This window comes from Melozone crissalis, unplaced genomic scaffold, assembly GCF_028551555.1.
Source record: "Melozone crissalis strain CALT ecotype California unplaced genomic scaffold, PUWL_Pcris_2 ptg000005l_1, whole genome shotgun sequence".
Lineage (NCBI taxonomy): Eukaryota > Metazoa > Chordata > Aves > Passeriformes > Passerellidae > Melozone > Melozone crissalis.
This window is the reverse complement of record NW_026535783.1, coordinates 56258415-56278251: the sequence shown is the minus strand read 5'-3', so window position 1 is coordinate 56278251 and position 19837 is coordinate 56258415. Positions and strand designations below refer to the sequence as shown.

At 39.9% G+C, this 19837-nt stretch overlaps 2 protein-coding genes across 3 annotated transcripts in view; one reads left to right on the top strand and one right to left on the bottom strand.

Annotated features, from left to right (window-relative positions):
* The window catches only part of ERCC8 (ERCC excision repair 8, CSA ubiquitin ligase complex subunit), a 30068-nt gene extending 16469 nt beyond the window's left edge, over positions 1-13599 (bottom strand). Inside the window, exons 1-6 of one of the 2 annotated variants that reach the window (XM_054285934.1) lie at positions 13478-13599; positions 11482-11577; positions 11230-11331; positions 2554-2677; positions 931-1012; positions 193-261 (exon numbers count right to left, since the gene is read on the bottom strand). In XM_054285934.1, the coding sequence (XP_054141909.1) occupies positions 193-261; positions 931-1012; positions 2554-2677; positions 11230-11331; positions 11482-11577; positions 13478-13554 (550 nt within the window). In that variant the 5' untranslated portion in view covers positions 13555-13599. Of the gene's footprint in view, positions 1-192; positions 262-930; positions 1013-2553; positions 2678-11229; positions 11332-11481; positions 11578-13120; positions 13238-13477 lie in introns of those variants that run through there. The other variant, XM_054285943.1, reaches the window with a different exon arrangement.
* Positions 13600-13739: 140 nt separating this feature from the next.
* The window catches only part of NDUFAF2 (NADH:ubiquinone oxidoreductase complex assembly factor 2), a 59059-nt gene continuing 52961 nt past the window's right edge, over positions 13740-19837 (top strand). The window contains exon 1 of the mRNA XM_054283389.1: positions 13740-13943. Coding sequence (XP_054139364.1) covers positions 13817-13943 — 127 coding nt within the window. The 5' untranslated portion in view covers positions 13740-13816. The remainder of the gene's footprint in view (positions 13944-19837) is intronic.

Sequence of the window (19837 nt, the reverse complement as noted above, 5' to 3'; positions counted from 1 at the left end):
TATTCTGCAATTCAGTAGCTCTAGAAAAACACCCAGAAGAACCTCTTGCCACTGTGTAACTTTCACAACTGGCTACAAATAAATTACTCATGTTACTGACAAAGAATACATTGTATACAGTGTTTCTTTACAGGACTTGTTTTTACTCAAAGTAGTTATTGTTTAACATTTATGTTTCAGACTAAAAAGTACCCTGCAGAATGTGAGAACTGGATCCAGACTTCAAGTCACAGAGCTGTACTTTGGGGCTTTTGGTACCAACTGTAACAAAAGAAACAAAGACAGCTAAAAAACCTCCCAGCATCTGAAAGAACAACAACAAAAAAATCTTAGCAATGGCAAAAAAAAAAAAAAAAAAGAAGAAAAATGCTAGCTGCATAACTGCTCATTCAGTCAGAGCAATGCTTCTATTAATATGATGCTTTATACTTAATCCTTCTAATAATACATTTACATTTTTAGTCCGAGCAAATTTACCATGTAACAAACAAAATTTAGAAACTGGAAGTAAACAGGATCATACTTGGGAAACTTAAAAATATCTCCTCAAATATTTTTTTGCTAAACGTAGTTTAATTGTATACATGTAGGCAATATACAGATCTATTTACAAAATTTACTATATTTGGATCTAATAACCTTTAAATGATAACTTATCTAATGAAAGAATCTAATTACAGCTAAGAATTTTATCAGTAAGGAGAACTGATTGATGCACTATTTCAGAAGAACAAATATGGTACTCTCATTGACATCATCCAAATAATGGACAGTATTTTATTTTACTACTAAATTTACATCTTATCAAGACTTGATTTATGTAAAACTAAGACAGAGTAGGGGAAAAAACCCAACTGAAATATTACTTGCTTATTATTATAAACCTTATCTATCTCTACATATATCTGTTTCTTAAAAACAGATACATACCTGCTATTAAACAGTGCTTTGTAGCAATTGGAGACATATGATGGCTATAGACTGTTCCCTCAAAATGAAATATATCTGCAAGCTGATAATAAAAATATTAAATTAATTACAATGCAAATATATTAGCAGAATGTAGATGCTCACCATTATTTTTCAAGTAACAGCTAAAAGTAAGACTAATGCAAATATTACTATTTACATAGTAATGATAACTCTCCTGGTTAGAAGCCAGATAACACAAACATCACAGAGTAACAGCAGGACAGCACCAGAGCTCAGAGATGACCCAAAAGACAGACCATGAAAACTGAAAAATGAGAAGCATGAATGGAAATTATGACAGTTACCAAAAATTAATAAAGCTAGTAAGTAAACAAAAAGGTTGTAATATAGAAATAGAGTCAACAGGAAGAAAGCACTTCAGACTAAGTTTAAAGACCCTTTTCATTCCCAAATATCACACACTATTTTCAACTCCCAAAAAAATAAAATAGTTCCATATAAAACTATTATCTGCCTCATGACTATTTAAAACCAATAGGACATATTTACTTTAATAAACTTTAATATTTACTTTAATAAGTACAATTTCTTCCAGGTAAACTGCTTTTTTTTGTGTCATTCTAAAATACTGTGTATGAAAAATCTCTTAAAACTGAGTTGTCTGTACTTTCAAAAACACCATGTAGTGGCAGAACAAGTCATTCAATAACTTTTATGTGTACACTGTGTCTTTCAAGAGATGGTCACAAAACTATCTAACTATCTGGAAACTTAATTTTTTAATGAGATTTAGCAACTGCAAACATAGCTTTATATCTTAAAAAAAAAAAAAAAAGAAATCACACCAAACAAGCTAATTTTTTCCCTATTACATCCCTAGAATGACAGACGTCTTTTCAAAAAAATATTTTGCCATGTGTGAAAAAGCAGTCAAATAGTATCAATGTAAGTTCCAAATCCTATGACTCAATGTAAATGTTCATAGGGAACAGGACAAACCACAGCCATAAATTCACAGTTCAACACAAGATGTCAGGATTACTGAATCAAAGCAACATAAATTCCTAAATAATCCGTTTACCTTATTAATGTCAGTTACATTGGTTAGTGTGGTTTTAATGGTTTCTCTCATTATCTACTGATTTTTAGAAATGTTTATAGTGCTTACAACAGCAGAATTCAGGACCTGCATCCTGTATCCCAAGGCCACCAGTCCTTCAAAAGTACTGGTTATTAGATGTTGGTTATTAAAAATAAGTAGCCACTGCCATTAGACTCAACAATCCCCAAGAATGAACAGCAGACTAGACTTTGCTGGACAGGTTTACCCAGAAAAATTCAACTAGCTGTATTCCTGTTCACTGCAAAAGCAGAAAGGAACTGTTCCAAGGGTTCCAGGCTCTCCTACAGTTTAGACATTCAGTCTTCAGAAATGGGCAGGTACACATCAAGGTGTACACAAATGCCAGGACCACACCACCCTGCTGCTGCACCCACAGTTCTAACAGGTAGCTGGTTTTCATCTTCAGGATGCATAGTTCTGTTCACCTCTGTGAGAATTTCAGATACACAATAAATAACATACACAAAGAAGGTTGCAATCTGTAGAAACTCTCTTACTTGTAAAGCGTTTGTATCCCATATTTTCAAGGTTTTATCAAACGAGCTTGATGTAAACATGCCAGTGTCATGAGGATACCACTGGACTGTCTCCACACTGAATTTATGTACATCAGGATGACTCCTAAAATCAAGAAAAATATTCTAACTGGTTAAGAGCTTTGATAATCATCTTGTAGTTGTCTTGGCATTTGATGACAAGTTGAAAACAGAAACATTTTTCTTAATTTACCCTGAGGTTTTCAAGAAGAACTATATTTTTGTTGGCTTCATTTTCATTCAACTAATATTCATTACTTTGAAGAGTCTTCATTTCAAGAAACTACAGATCATTACCTTTTCAAAATATGATAACTGTAGCATATCTCAAGACACTTATAAAGCATAAAAACTCTTTTGAAATATTTAAGTTGCAATGTTTACAAATCTTATGTTAAATGTGATGGCTTAACACTACCAACCATTTATGCTTCTTAGAAATGGATCCATTGAAAAATACAATCACACATGCAGTTCAAAAAATTCATTAGTATTAATGAATAATTACAGCTACACATTTATTGGCAATTCCTGTCTGACAAAGTCACCAGAGAGCAGTCAGCTAAGTTACTGAGAGTCATTTATATTTGCATTCAGAAATCAAAGAGGAAGAACAATAGGAAACTTTCAAGTGAACTACGGATATTTAGAGACTGCAATACAATTAATAATAAACTGTGGCAGAAAGAACAGGCAGCAGAGCCAATCTTGACAGCTCCAGGATACAGACTCAACTGACCAGGCTCTGAATAATGCATGTCATTCAAATACCTGGTAGACGACTCATATCTGAGCTGGATGCACATGGATCCAGCTTCAGGGGCCCAAAATCAGCTGTTTGCTTACTCTACGCTCTGCAGCGGGATGAGGGAGAGCATACAAATGGTGAAGGTGTGAAAAGTTGTGGATTGAGAAAAATACATTTTAGTAAGTGAAAGGGAACAAATCAAAACAAACCCTGTGAACCCAGGGAAAAAACAAACAAAGAAACAAAACAAACCCCCACAGTGCAGGAATGTGCCTCCTGTTGACGGAGTGACAAAACTATCTTTTGTCCCCTCCAAAAGGAAAGAACCCTAGAAGTTTCTCTCCTGGATTAGATGAAAAAGCTGCCTAATAGGCCTAGGGGACTCCATCTCAAACTTAAAAATAGCTAGTTGGACAGAAGCCAAAAAGTCACACCTGGGCAATTTACTAGAAAAAGAAGTGAACAAAGAAGCTAATCACTATTGCGAGGTATTTTACCAAGAGCAAGAATCTCTTGCACCTGGCTCTGTTTTTCTCTATTTGTTATTTTGCCTTTTATTAAATCCTTTTGTTTCCAACACTGCAACAGAAGCCATCCTGCTGATTTTTAGGCCTCCAAGGGTAGCTAAGCTATCTTGGGTGTGTTATAGACCCAAGTGTTAAGAGCTTATGAGACCTGGCTTGAAGAAGTTCCTATAACACCCAACCAGTGAAGTGATGCAAAAGTAACCCCTTACCACAGGCTTAGATGGCTGCACATGGCACTTAACGATATGGAATGTCAGGATGTCTCTGGTCAACGTGGGTCAGGTGTTCCAGCTGTTTCCTCATAGCCTACCGTGCACCCCCTGAGGGGGCAGTGAGGAATGGTGACTGCATTGACACCACCAAGCACTGGTCAGCACTCCCTAAAACATCAGTGTGCTATCAAGACTGGTCAAAAGTCTGAAACGTACTACTATACAAACTATAGTAGTATAGACAAAGGAAATTAACTCCATCCCAGCTAAATGCAGTACTTATGGCAAAACTGCAGCTAGAAAAGGCTCCATGATATTTCATTATGTCAGCTGCATTGTTCTATCAAATGTCCTGGCCTCCACAAGCCAGGAGTAAGTATTAGTAAGTACTGCATGGTTTCATTATGCAAACAGAGATGCAGATCTTCAATACTACCACGTATAGAAGAGTATGCACTTCTCAGTGTACTTATGCCTGGCCTAAATTTGTCTACTGCATAACACTACCTTTTAAAGGCAGGAGTGGATCATCACAAAGGAAAATCAAAACCTTTCACCTCTGAAGGGGATTAAACTTCTCAATAGGATGCTGACATCTCAATATGTTGAATTCAAAAGAACTAAATGCGTGACAACAGTCTTATGCACTGTTGTAAGCTGTATGTCAAAGTGGATTATGATGAAGGGAGAAAACCATACATACTTGCTCTTCTAAAAAGAGTATCAGCATACCTTTAAAATATCCCATTCAACACTTGTGATTTGTCTTTGAACAGACCCAAACTCTTGACTGAAAGAGGGCCTTCAATTCAAAAGTGCTGAAGTGCCATTTTTAACAACTCAGTCTCAGCTGTTTAGTGAACTGTCTCCTCACACTTATAACATTGGTTCCTTCTCAGTCAAGAATACAGGTCAACAGTAAATGTTATTTAACTCAACACAGTCTCTCAAATAAGTTGAACTGTTGATGCAGAATAATGTTTCCACAATCCAATCAGCTCGCTCACTGCTCCTGAAAACCTCTTATGCATGATGGACAGCATGGCTGCATAAACAAACCTCACTTCCTCTAGGCAAACAAGGAAGGATGTGACTGGTATCCTGGGAACAGGATGAGGAGCTCTAAACAATAAGACTCTGACTTATTAAGGAACAAAAAACCAGTCACAAAAAATAGTGACTTAAATAAACTGAAACATCCTCTATGATCTTCCCTTTTGGCTTTCAGAACTAATCAACGGTTTCAAATGGATATATTACTTCAGTGGGAGGGTGCTAATGAAAAAGACCATCAATTGATCACAGATGCACTTAGCATAGTCCAAACCTATGTTTCTTTAGCACTTACTTCTATGCAAGCTCAACTATGCATGCACTGATGACAGCTACAGTCACAAGGGAAGACAAAAAAAACCATTACTCATTGAAATTTGAGAGGTAATTTGGGCTAATATAACTGAATTTCAAAGGAATTCCAGTTCTGCTGGTACTTAGTCAATTTTACCTATGATTCCATGAGCAGCACAGCCACACCTTTTGTGTTAACAATACACAATGTTTCACTATATGATATATACCCAGTCACTGCATTAGAATTAAACTACAATAGAACTATACTCATCCTCTGGAATATAGAGTATGGGCCGGAAAAGACGGAAATAAATGAAAGACTACTGATGCCAACATTGAATGAGGGCAACAAGGATACATTTGTGAATGCAACAATATCAAAACCTAAGGCATTTGTCTGAGCAAAATATTTCTCATTTTGAGATTCATCCTAATGAAAACTTGGAAATCATGTATAATGGTAAAGGATGAGCTTTCTATGAGATCCTCTTGTGATTTTGTATTTGTGGACAACATTACTGTAGACACAAGTAATCACTCACATATTTGTAGTATAACTTTGCCAACATGTAATTTAAGTATGTAATTTAAGTTATTCAGCTCCTATTGTATCCTATCAAAATATTAGAATCTAATTATACTCTGATTCAAGATTGCAGCCTACTCCCATTGGTATGAACCTCATGCTGCTAAAGAAATTGTTAGAGCGTGGAGACCTTAGCTGTTTGTTGAAAACAAATGCAAAAAAAATGGACAACATATTTTATTTACTGTCCATCATGATGTGGAAGAGACAAATCACATGATGGAGTATGTGAATAAAGTGGTGGGACACCCTTTTTGGATGGTCACTAAAAGCTACCAGAATTCTCAACAGTGCTTCACCCTGCTGTCATGTTGCTGACAGTAACTCTTTTGCTTTTTGTTCTAATAATCATACTGTATGTTAAGATTTGGATAATTAGAAACAATTAGCCTGTTGGCTACCCTCAGTAATACCAGATAACCACACAATAGAAATGTATTAGATGATCTGCACTGTACAAAAGTGTGAAACATTCTCAATTTGGATACTGTGAAGTTTGACTGACTAGTCATGATTGGATTACGTGGAAAGATGGCTGGGGGTAAAATGGGAGGAAACTGCAAGCTATATTCACATCCTAACAGAAGTTATAATGATATGGGAATTATAGGATAAAGTGCAGTTGCTTCTTCTGGATGGAATGTTGTGAGCATGACTGAAAGCAATTCCACAATGACTCCCCATACAAACAGCCTGCAACCTCAACCACCTGCAAAGTGGGATGAAGTGGGGGGTGGAGCCAAGACTCCATGGCCAGGCACCACTGAAATCCCTGCAGGGAGGGGAACGTTGTATCTGATAAACCACATACCACCTGTTCCCCAAGGGAGACAAGATGTCTTTCTGTTGAACCAGCAGTTGTGGTTAAATAGCTCTCCTTGGATGAAATTGGTTCATTATTATCTAACTGTAATACTAATGCAGACCCCCAACCCAAAGTTCAGAATCACAGAATATTCTCAGTTGGAAGGCAGACACAAGGATGATCAAGTCCAACTCTTAAGTGAATAGCCCATACAGGAACCAAACCCACAACCCTGGCATTACTAGCACCATGATCTAAATCAACTCAGCTAACTTCAACTTACCCACCACCAGGGTAAGATCACCACTCACTGAGCATGTGCTCTGCATTTTATTGACTGCAGCTTTAAGAGAAAAGGGAGAGAATTTTACACCATTTAGTCACAAAGGTACAATACCTCAAGCTCCAAATAAACACAATGGAATTGTACAAAAGTAAGTCAAAAATTGTGAAGTTAGGGAAGATTCCATTGTAACTTCTGAGATCAGCCAATAAGGGGATCTGTCTTTGTCCCCAGAGGAATGCCTGTTAGTAAGAACCCTACTCTATGTGCGTTCTATTAGGGATTAAATCTTGTCTGTATATTAGCCTGAATGTGTGTTAGCAGTCAGAAACTATCACTGGCAGGCCTTAAACCTTAACTTGTCACAATTTTCTCTCATTAATAAAGAATGTTATTCCATAGTTAGAGTGAGTCTTTCATGGACACTAGCATGCACTGGCAGTGGGTAATGTACTTGGAAAAAGTGGGAAACCCCGCTGAGGGGGTCTCTCTTATGCTGTTGGTGTGTGTCCCTGAACAAGTCAGTTGAACCACTCTCTGATCCAGCAGGACTATTCAGTGAAGGGTCCCTATAAGAGGGTGCTGAGGGGCTGGTTGGACACAAAGGTCTCAGCTTTTCCAGGGCAGTGACAGACTAATCTAACACTACAGGCTGAGGAAATTTTCCCTTTTCATACGACATCTTATAGTTCTGATTTCATCTGAGCTAATAAAATTTTCTGCTCACTTGGGTTGCTACAAAGCAAAAAAGACACGTTTAGGAGAGTTAGCCTGAAGCCAGCACTGACAATACTAAGCAAGAGATATTGAGCAACTTTTGAGCTTAGTTTAATGACTTCTGCATTGCTCTTCCACTTCTGATGCATATCCTAGAATGGCCTGTTACTCTGGCACAGTGCTAAAAGTCAACAAATTTTATGCCTCTATTCTTCAGGGAGGTGTGCTGGTTTTGGCTGGAGTAGAATCAATTTTTTTCACAGTGCCTAGCATGGGATACGTTTTGGATTTGTGCTGAACAGAGTTAGTACATAGGGGTGCTTTTGTTATTGCTGAGCAGGGCGTACAGAGAGCCAAGGCCTTTTCTGCTTTTCATACTGACATGCTGCTGAGGGGACTGGGAGTGCCTGGGAGGAGCCAGAACAGGTGACCCCAGCTGACCAAAGGGATATTCCAGACCGTGTGACATCAAGCTCAGTATATAAAGCTGGGGGTAAAAAGGAAAGAGGAGGAGACACATTTGAAATGATGGCATTTGTCTTCCCGAATAACCATTATGCATGATGGGGCTCTGCTTTCCTGGAAATGGCTGAAGAAGTGAATTAATTCTTTGGTCTGCTTGTGTTTGTAGCTTTTGCTTGCTCTATAAACCTGTCTCAACCCAGGAGTTTTCTAGATTTTACCCTTCTGATTCTCTCCTTGATCCCATTGGTAGGGGATCTACCTATGCGGAACTTGGTTGCTGGCTGGAGTTAAACCACGGCAAGCTAAAAATCTTCAGCACCTACAGAGCCAGGAAATCAAGCTTAACTCAGAGTGAGCTTACTCCTGGAAAGGCCTTTCCATTCACTGTGCAGAAAAATCTAAATCCATGGAACAAATTATCTGGGTACAGTAACTGTAAGTGTACAACACTGGACTGTAATCAACTCTGCACAAGAACAATCAATTCTCCCATAATCCACAGGGCTGAGGAATGAACTAACAAACTCTAAAGTAGCTCTGCAGGAACCACCTTTGAACTAGCTAAGCTTACTAGTGGCTACATGCCATTCAGCCTAGTTTCACATCTCAGGATGTACATTATTCCCAGTTCATTCCAAATGAAGTATTTTCATCCATTACTCAAAATATCCCAGCCTTTTCTACCATAGACAAATACAAATAATTCTATGGATAATAGGTCACTGTCATTCATTCTTCCTAGACATGTTTTGAGTAGTAGAGACTACCTTAAAGATAAGCATTATCTGCATATTATCTAGAAACGGTATTGTTTGTTTACACTCAAATGCCAGTTTTTGTCCCAGGTCAGCACGAATCATTTGAAACCAGGTAAAGTGCTGACTCCCAGGAAAACAGGAAAAGTTTTATTTTTGTATTTGCAATAGCAGCCCTATATTCCAGACTTGAAACACGGAGTAAATCACAGCCTACCACCAGGAATTACGTCTTTTGTTGTTCTGTACTACTGGATCATCAGCAAGCCCAGTTCAGGTATTAAGCTTATTCAGCTTTAAAGGGCCTTTAGCAGGATATTCTTTAAGCAACTTTGAGACCAGATCTGTGTTCTGCCCTGCAATCCTGGGCAACAGGCAAACTTGGACAAGACATCAGCACTATATCCTTCAAAGATAGGAGCTAGACAGTCAGAGGGAGGTGCTTCTGCAGTATAAATTCATTTATTAAGTCAGGAACTCTGAAAAATATTCAAAATATCTGAAGATATATATAAACAGTAGCTAATTAGTTAGCAAGTATTTAAAACATACTAGGAAGGTTAATGAATACCACAAATAAACAATTGAGGAAAGAAATCTACTAAGATTATTTAAGCAATAATAATCATAAGCCTGTTATTTAGAGCAGTGCCACACCAAATCAAATTCTACTAACAAAATTCATGCCTTGAGTGGTAAGAAATAAAAGACACGGCTATGCAAAGTAACACCTACTCAAGAAACAGATAACCAACTAACCATACTCCTAAACAGAATCTTCAAAGATGGATTATTTCTACTGACCTAACTGAAGTTAATGATTGCCTGATTTTAACACAGATTTGATAGCTTTTACATTGTGCCTTCTTAGCATGAATTTCTTCAATTTGCTGCATCTGTTTCAGAATTCATCTCAGTTTTGAGACTTAGAGATGTACAGTCATTATATGTTCTTAACCACAATTTAAAATAATTTTGTGCAAGAAGCCCAGCCATCAGGACTTGTTTTATTAGCTATGTTTTGTTAGCCTTTTTCTTTCCTATGATTCAAGATATTGATTTTATTGTTACAAATCTGTTGTATTCTTGCACAGCTGACTCATGAAGCATCTGACTCTCAGACCTCAAATAATTTTGTAGACTGGGAAAAAATAAGGGGAAAATGCAGCTACCAATCTATTATGAAATCGAATATCTCTTACTGTGAGTCTTAGGTGAAGTTCTAACCTACTAGACAAGCCTTTATCCAAATAAAAGAAAAAAACAGCTTTTGCTAGAAGACTTAATGTCTGTAATGGGAAAATTTGTACTGCCTGCAGGGACAGCCTGACAAATCAATTAAGGCTTAGACTCTGTATAAAGATTTCACACAGCATGGCAGTACCCTGTTCTTTAGAAAAATACATCCCATTTTTACAGTGGCACACCTGCCTTCATTCAAACATGTTCTTAAGAAGTTTTGTACAAATCACTTCTATATCTGCTGAACACCTGATGAACTAAAAGTAGCTACTAGTAAAGCAGGAAAGAGAGAGAGGGGAAATAAAACAACTTCAAATAGGTGTTAGATTTTTCTCCAAACAGATGAAAAGGATTATATAAATAATTGCATAATAATCCTGCTAAAAAGTGCATTTACTTAAATTATATGTATTATATATATTTGGGGAATACAGGGAATGTTTCTACAGCAGTTTCAAAACTTCTTTCTCAGTTACTGGCATAGAGGCACCAAATTTCAAAATAAAACACTAAGAAAACTCACAGGTCAGATATTATGAGTTAGAGAAAGGTCTGGGTTTCCTTTTTTTCCCTGTCTTCTTTTTCTAGTGTTAAAACATGAGGTTAGAATACCAGGTCTTCCTTCTTTTTGTGGTCTCGACAGCAATGTAAGACTGTCTGACTTTAGTTTCCATGTGAGTACAATCAATATCCTTCATTTTAGCTTATGAAATTGCTATAGATTTGCTCAAACAATACAAGAGTCACTGTACGTATATTGTAACTATTAGAGTAGACAAATCAGGAATAAAACAATTAGCTCCTGCTACTAGCCTTCAAAGATTTCTAGCAGTATTTTCTACAGTATTTTCTTTTTATCCTAAAAGTAAAAACAGACGTTAATTTGCAAGTTTAATTCTAACCACACAAGAACTACTTGTAGTTTTAAAAAACTTCAGAGTACTTACCTTCCAACTGAAGAAAGTGCTTTACATGTGTAACTTGGCTTCCTGCTCAAGTTTTCAAGGTCATAAAGTACAATAACGCCATCTGATCCACCAGATAACATGCTGAAAGTGTTAATGAAGCACAGTAGTTAAAACACTCATAATCACAGTATGTTTAATATAATGAACGTGTTCAACAAGACAACAAATTCACAGTACCCAAACACAGTGAATTACTCATGGACAGTTGTACCAGCCAAAGTATATACTTACTATCTTCCCTCAACAGGCTCAATATCAAGGGTGTTGATACCACTTCCATGTATTCTTTCCACATCTCTATCTTTATTTAACTCCAAACTTAAAACTCTACCCACAAAAAAAAAAAAAAAGGAAGAAAGAGAGATGAAAAACATGTTATTATGAAAAAAAAAATGTTATTATGTAGCTCTGAACAGCTGAAATACACAATACAGAAATAGAAATAAGTCTTGTGAAGTTGGCAGAAAAAAAAAACTTTGTTGTTTGGAAGGTAAGAGAGAAATAAGTACATAAAACGGGCTCAAAGAAAAAGCAAAACTGCATTTTGGGTCAACACATTAAACAAAACCTGGAATGTAATTTGAAAACACTAAGACAAAGAAACATCAGAAGCTTGTAATCACCACGAGAATACTGGCTACTTTGAAGCTTCATCATGTAGGATCCTTTCAGGCTTCATCCTGCTTGGAACTACGGACACCTAGCGGACAAAGTAATTTAGTTTACCAAGTTTAAAGTATTTCCTTTAATGAAACTAAGTTTGTATGCAATATTTTCTGAAATACTAAATAAAAACCAGGCGACCCCCAATGATGAAGCTTCCACAACAATATTTTCTGACCTGCAATTCTTAGCTTGCATTTTTGAGTATGTAAATATTGCATAGTCAAAAAAGAGATATTTTGCTTCTTTAAGTCATACTACCTGATAGAAAATTTAACCTTGCAACATGATCACAGCCTCCCACGGCACCATTTAGTACAAAGCTCAACACCACCACAACAGAAACACAACTAGGTAAGTAAGTGAAAAGCTGTGAGGTAGAGTGCCCCTACTCAGCCTCAGCTCAAGGGGCAAAAAATCCTGATGTGAGAACCTTAGGCTGCTACAGGCAGGCCCCTATCATCGTGTCTGTAGACATGCTATAAAAGCAGCAAATCGTTTAAGCTCTCTTAAACTATGCGAAACATAATTATGCAACAATTCACCTAGGATAAGAATTCTGACATACACAAGATATCCAATTTAAAACCTTTGAGTTACAGATGGAATTTCAGGAAACACGAAATCCCCCTGTGGAAATGTGTTGAAATATATGACTTCAAAAAGCAGCTACAAATAAAATCCATTTAAGACTACTTTTGCTTTTTTAAGTCAAAATAAAAAAGTTCAGGAAGGGAAATGCTACGCAGACAATTGTCCAAGAAAGGTTAAGTTCGTCCAGTGGGTTACTGTTCTTAACACTGAATGCTACATGAGGGCTGAGGGCACAGAGGGACATAACTGTGTTGTCAAAATTCACCCAGAAACAAGCTTCCTGAGCTACCAAAATTAATTTCAATTTTAAATACTTGTTTTACAATGATACAGCGTCATAAATCCATAAATCGCCACCACAGATGCAGAAGTTGTGTAACTGAACTAAGACAGGCTTTATTTGATTTATCTTGAAATACACCTACAAAGTAGATTATCTGGTATTGAACAAATATCATATTACAACCTTTAGCAGGAATGTTAGTAAATCCGTCTATGCTGCCATCACTTCCCCCAAAAACTGCTAAGAAACCCCCTGCATCTGATTCTTCTTCAACCTGCCAAAAGGCCGGGTTTGGGAAAAGGAAGGACGAGCAGAGGAGGGCACAAACACCTGTTTGTTCCAAGCGGAGCACAGCCGCACGCAGTGAGAGCCCCTGGAGGAGCCGCGCCGACCGCAAGGGCGGTAACTCCGCGGTGCGGGGAGTGAGGCACAGCGTACTGCGCCGTTCACACTCCGCCCAGGGCTGAGCACACCGTACACAAACACCATGCCGGCCGACCCACGGCTGCAGCTCCCCCGCCCCGGCCCCCGCGCACACGGGGGCTGCGGCACCGCAGCGCAGCCCCTCACCCCGCCCCGAGCCGCCCCACTGCGGGCCGGGCCAAGCGAGGCTCCGCGGCAGGGCGGAGCCAGGAGCTGCCGCTCCGGGGCCTCCCCGCGCAGGGACACCCGCCCCGGCCCCGCTACCTCCGGGTGCGCTCGGCCCGGCGCAGCCGCGCGGGGTCGTCCAGCCCGGCCTGGCGAGCAGCCATGAGCCCCAACATGGCCGGAGCGCCGGGCCCGCTCTGCGCCGCGCCGCCATCTTGTGGCGGGCGCGGCCGGGATTGGCTCGGGGAGGGCCGGCCCCCGCCAATGGCCAGCGGCGTTGCTGGCGCGCCCGGCGCCCATAGGCGGGTTCGGCCGCGTGGGGCGGGGTGGCGCTGCGCGGGGGCGGGCGCGAGGCGGCGGGGGCGGGCCGCGGTCTCCGTGTCTCCGTGTCCAGGTGTCCGCGGGCGGGGTGCCGCGGCCTTCCATCGGGATCCCGGCATGAGCCGCGCCTTGCAGGCTCTCCGCGCTCTGCGGCTGCGGCTCGTGGGGCCTGCCAAGGAGCTGGTGGGCACCGACCAGTTTGGCAACAAGTACTACCGGGTGCCCAAGTACGAGAGCCGCGCAGGTACGCACCGGGGCGGTGGCGGCAGGCGGGCCCGGGGGGAGCCGTGCGCGGCGCCCCTGAGCGGCCCCTCACACGCCCGCCGCTGTCCGCAGCCGGCGGAGCGGCTGATAAAAAATTATAGCGGCTGAACAGTAGCGGGAAGGAAAGTGCCGCGCTTCGGGAAACACGTGCGGGTTTCTGGTGCTCTAATGCCAGAAAAACTGTAAAACCACTCACTGGAGGGTTTCAGAGCGCGGCCTGTACTAGGTAGGTAGGCAGCAATTATTTGCTCTTCTTGGTAATTCGGAGCGCTTCTGCATAAGCTTTTAAAAGCTAGAAGCTAGAGTCCAGAGAAGGGCAATGGAGCTGGGGCAGAGTCTGGAGCACAAGTGCTGTGAGGAGCAGCTGAGGGAGCTGGGGGTGTTTGTCCTGGAGAAAAGGAGGCTCAGGGGGGACCTCATCACCCTCTACAGCTGCCTGAAAGGAGGCTGTGGCCAGGGGTCGGCCTGTCTTAGGCAAGCCGTGACACAACCAGAAGAAATACCCTCAGGTTGCACCAGGGGAGGTTCAGGATTACGATAGGAGGAATTTCTCCATGGAAAGGGCTGTTAAATATTGAGACGGCCTACCCAGGGAAGAGTTGGTGTCACCGTCCCTGAAACTCTTCACAAAACCACTGGACATGGCACCTAGTACTATGGTTTAGTTTACCTGGTGGTGTTTGGTCTTAGGTTGCACATGATGATCTCAGATGTCTTTTCCAACCTAACTGGTTATGTAATTCCATGAAATTAATTCTTGCATGTACATTTATGCCACTGCTGTAGAAAATACTTTTCTAGATTTCTGCCCATGTTCCAAGAGTTTGGATGCCCTTATTCTGTATGTAAATAGAGAATAGGAGAGTTTGTATGGGATGTAATACTGCTGTGATTTTGTGAAAATACTACTTATGAAAATACTGATTTTTTTCTGTATATTTGTCACTTGTTCTGTATATTTGTCACTTGCTTGTTCTAAAAAAACCTTAATCATTCAGCAACAGCAGAATGACAGAACTCTGAAAGAAATAAGCATGCCTTCTGCTAACAAAGAAGAAATCGATGTGATTTTGGTTTTTAATGAAAGTGTTCAAATGTTGCTTTTTCTGTAGCACAGCATGTATCAAAGTATTGTGCTGCCACAAATTCCATTTCTGTGACCTCTTAATTTGGATACCCATTTTCATCCTCCATTTCCAGTTGAAATGAGAGACTGTCATCCACTTTCCCTACAAAATGGACTGCCTTGTGAATGTTCATTATTGTTTTAAGATATAGTGCTCCCTGACCTTTGTTGTTTGGGGTTACTTGGGTGTAGGAGATTGTATTTCCCCTCACACTGGTGACTCATTTCCACTGTAATTTATGCCTTTGCTTCTATGAATGGCCATCTTTGTGGTGCCTGGATAGAAAAGATATGAGGTTTCATCTATTCTAGATCAGGAGGGTATGCCAGTTCTCCCTCAGCCTTGTGGCTGAGCAGGAAAATCATTCTGACACTAGTTGAAGTGATTACAGATGGTTGCAACCACTGCTGTGGGTGGTGGTAACCAACTACCTCTCACAACATTTTTGAGCAGTGTCCTGTGCTCTACAAACAGGGTCACACCTGGAATTTGCGGGCTTTAATAACTTTGTGAAGAAGTTTAAGGATATGGATTGCAAAGGTAATAGAGATTGAGGAAGGTCTATAGAAAGTAGAATTAAAATAGACACTAAAAATTTCTGATGGTTTGTTTTTAAAAGAAACTAGGAATTAAAAAGTGCTGAGAAAGCAATGCTCTCTTTTCAAGTGTTGAGCAGCATTATTTGTAGTACTTTAGGAAGATCTGCTGCATGTATAATTCATAGCTCACCCAGTGTCCTAACCATATAGAGACAGTGCAGGATTGGAGCAACACTAGAAAGAAAACGAGTTGTAGATGAGACCAGTGAGCTGTTGTGGGCAGGTTTCACTGCAAGGTCACTGCAGTGTGTCTACAGTGTGCTTTGCTGTCTGCCCTATGGATTTAGGGAGGACTGAGTAGGTCTATCACAGTGCCAGGCCTGATGTGCTTGATCTCTTTGTACTGTACTGGATTTTGATCCAATATATCGCAGAGTGTGCAAAACAGGCAGGTCTTGCTTTCTCTCTCTTCCCTTAGACTGGGTAGGTATATCAGGACAGGCTGGGCTCTGCTTCAGACCAACATCCCACCTTAAGCTGGAGGTGAGAGTAAATAGTGTAAGTAGTGTCTGTGTTGCCTTCTGCTTTGATCAGAAGCCGCCTGACACCTTTCTTTTGGCCTGCCCTGGTCTTTGGCAGGGTTTTGGAACAGAAATAGTGGACAGTGTGATGCAATGAATTAATGTTTTCTTTCTATCTGTTGTGAATTGGGCTCTCCTACATTGAGTTCAGGGTCCAAAACACTTTTGGAACCTGAGTCCTTGTCTGTAGTAGGGGACAGTAGGAGCAGGTCAATGTATACAAGTGGTTGATGTTGAGTTTCCTAAGTGGTTGATGTTGTGTTTCCTTACACCTCCATCATCTGTGATTAAGAGAGTTTGCTTCTTTGATTTAGTCTGTTTTCCAGGACTGAATATCTGCAATATAGTCTTTGGAGATGTCAAAGGGGTACAAAATTTTTATGTATATGCTGCAAGTATGGCTTTCATATTGCCACGGCCAGTGTAAGTAATTTATTTTTCTTATATAACATACTGCCAGACCATTGCCATAGCTTTGGTTCATGATTAATTGTTCTTGCAGTAGAACATGGAGTGGGACTTAGAGTGTTCATATATTTTTAATTGAAAAACAAATTCCTCATACAATTTATGCATTTATTACAACCAAATATGTCTTGCTGGAAATAGCTGATTCTATTTTCCATTGAAAATAATTTATAAAGACTCTTAATAACCATTTTAGTTTAAAAATGCAGGAAGATAAGGGGCCCTAAATACTCAAGATCTGGTGTATAATTTTTTCATCAAAAGGCTGAGCAGGTTATATTTGCACATTTTCAATATCTTCATTTGCACTCATGTATTGTAATGATTAAGAGTTAAAATGAGCACTGTAAAGTACCACCATATGCAAATTTTTATAAGAACAGTAGGTTTTCATCAAGAAGTTAGTTTATTTCATAGATGATGTAAGAGTGTTAAAAGTTCTCTTCATGGGAGCAGCAGACTCAGGTTTGTTTTGATTTGGACTCTCAGCTTACCAGAATTGCTGGAAAAAGCAGAAAGCATTCTGTTTTCCATAGGTTTTTATATGTTGCACAGGCTCTGCATTAGGGGCCATATGTGGCCTAAGCTTCTCATGCTATGAGCTAAAGTTTCTCAGTAGTCTTATCAAATAGCATTGAGAAATATATGTGGCATTACCAAGTTTCAGTGGTAAATTTTGTTGCTAATAATTGAATACAAGCACTGTCTTCTGTGGGAAACATTTTCTTCGCGTGAAATGCCCACTCACATTTGCATAAGCCTGTATATTGTGCAGTAAATTCTCAATAAACCAAAAATGTGTAAATAAATAAGAACCTATATAAGGAAAAGTACTAAGTATTCAGTTGCATTATATATATATATATATATATATATATATATATATATATATATATATATATAAAAATTGTCCTATATCTGATTGAATCCAGTCTTCAGTAGAAGTATGTACACTTTTTAATGAAAGTTAGAAAGACTTAAGGTTCTGTTGAGACTAAAGGAATCCTCCATGATAGTTGTAGTTGCTCTTTGTTTCCCGTTTTTCCTGTTTTAGGTAGTGGCCTGTCACCTTCCTGTGCATTAGAAGTTTAGAGTAGAATTTCTACTTTCTTTCAAAATCTTTTATAAAATGCAGCTTTTTATTGAAGGCTAGACTGACACATTCCTGTAATGCTTTATGATGAATGGCAGAGAGTGGAAGAAGCAACAAATTTCCAAAGCATATCTTCAAAGATAAAAGCTATAGTTTTCTTCTGAGTCTGAATGTTAGCTTCCTCGCTAAGAGGAATGAAGTCTGAGGAAGAGACAGAAACTGGTTGTGATTGTATGAAGCATTTGTAAGCTGATTATTGAGAACTGCAGATAATTGTACATCATATTACTGAACATAAAAAGTAGTTTCTCAAGTTAGCTTTTCAAATGTTGGTGGAAAGCAAATAAATTTTAGTTTTACATGTCCAATGTTAAAATACTAATGAAACACAGAATTTGAATATTCATTCATGAGTAGAAAAACAAATTTTAGACTATTTAATTGTCTTGGTTATGGAAATAATTCTGTGGAGAAAGTGAGAGTTAGTTTGTTTGGTTTTTTTTTTCCATGTACAGACTCTCACACCACAGCAATGCCTGTCAGTTAGAGGTTTGTCCAGGTGGTGGCAACATTGTTTCAAAAACAGAGCAGCAAGTACTGACAGCTGTCTTGAGTATTCCTTTATGGAGAGATTTTAGAATACGGAAACAGAGTTCTAAAATAATTGGGTGTATGTATGTTTGTAAAGAAGTAAAACTTGCACTGCAGACTGCTAGTTTCTAGGGCAGTAATTCTGGAATGACAAAACAGCTTTTCAGTCTGGGTGATTCATTATGTAGCAAAGCAATTACACTTTGGAGAGCTCATTGCAGATTATAAAAGCATTAATATTTGAAAACATCCATCTTTGTTTGTGGTGATATAGAATCAAAAAGGTATGAAAAAGACTTTTAAAGAGGTACAGTAAAAGACTTTTATAACCTATATATATATTATATAACATATAATATATAATTATAAATAATATAATATAATTAAATATAATTATAATATGAATGTAATCATACATAATATATAATATATATTTTATATATATATAAAATAACCTATATTATAACCTATTTATAAACACCACCATGTCAACTAAACCACAGCAGTAACTGCTGTGTCCAGTGGTTTTGTGTAAAGTTTCAGGGATGGTGACACTACCTCTTCCCTGGGCAGGCCATTCCAATGTTTAACAGCCCTTTCCATGGAGAAATTTTTCCTGTTGTCCATCCTGAACATCCCCTCATGCAACTTGGGGCTGTTTCCTCTAGTGATGTCATTACACTGGCTACACCCTTCTGCCAGGCAGTCGTGGAGTGATGAGGTCCCTGAGCCTCCTTTTCTCCAGGACAAACACCCCCAGCTCCCTCAGCTGCTCCTCACAGCACTTGTGCCCCAGACCCTGCCCCAGCTCCATTGCCCTTCTCTGGACTCTCTCCAGCCCCTCAGGGCCTTTCCTGCAGTGAGGGCCCAGCCCTGGACACAGCACTGGAGGTGTGGCCTCAGCAGGGCCCAGCACAGGGGGACAATCCCTGCCCTGGCCCTGCTGGCCACAGCATTGCTGATCCAGGCCAGGATGCCATTGGCCTTCTTGGCCACCTGGGCACAGCCTGGCTCATGTTCAGCTGCTGTCACCAGCACCCCCAGGTCCTTTCCAGCCACTCTGCCCCAGCCTGTGGAGCTGCCTGGGGCTGTTGTGACCCAAGGGCAGGACCCAGCACTGGGCCTTGTTGAACCTCACACCATTGGCCTCAGCCATGATCCAGCCTGCCCAGATCCCTTGAAGAGATAATGCTCCCACTAACTTGGCGTCATTTGCTAACTCACTGATGGCATATTCAATCCCCTCATTAAGATCATCAGTAAGGAAATTGAACAGGGCTGGCCCCAGTACAGAGCCCTGGGGAACTCCCCTGGTGACCAGCCACCAGCTGAATTCACCACCATTCCCTGGGCTGAATTCCATTCACCACCACTCCCTGGGCTCAGCTATCCAGACAGTTTTAGAGAGATAAGTGCATCTGTCCAAGCGACAGTGCCAGCATTTCACCTGGTCATAAAAGGAGATCAGGCAGGTC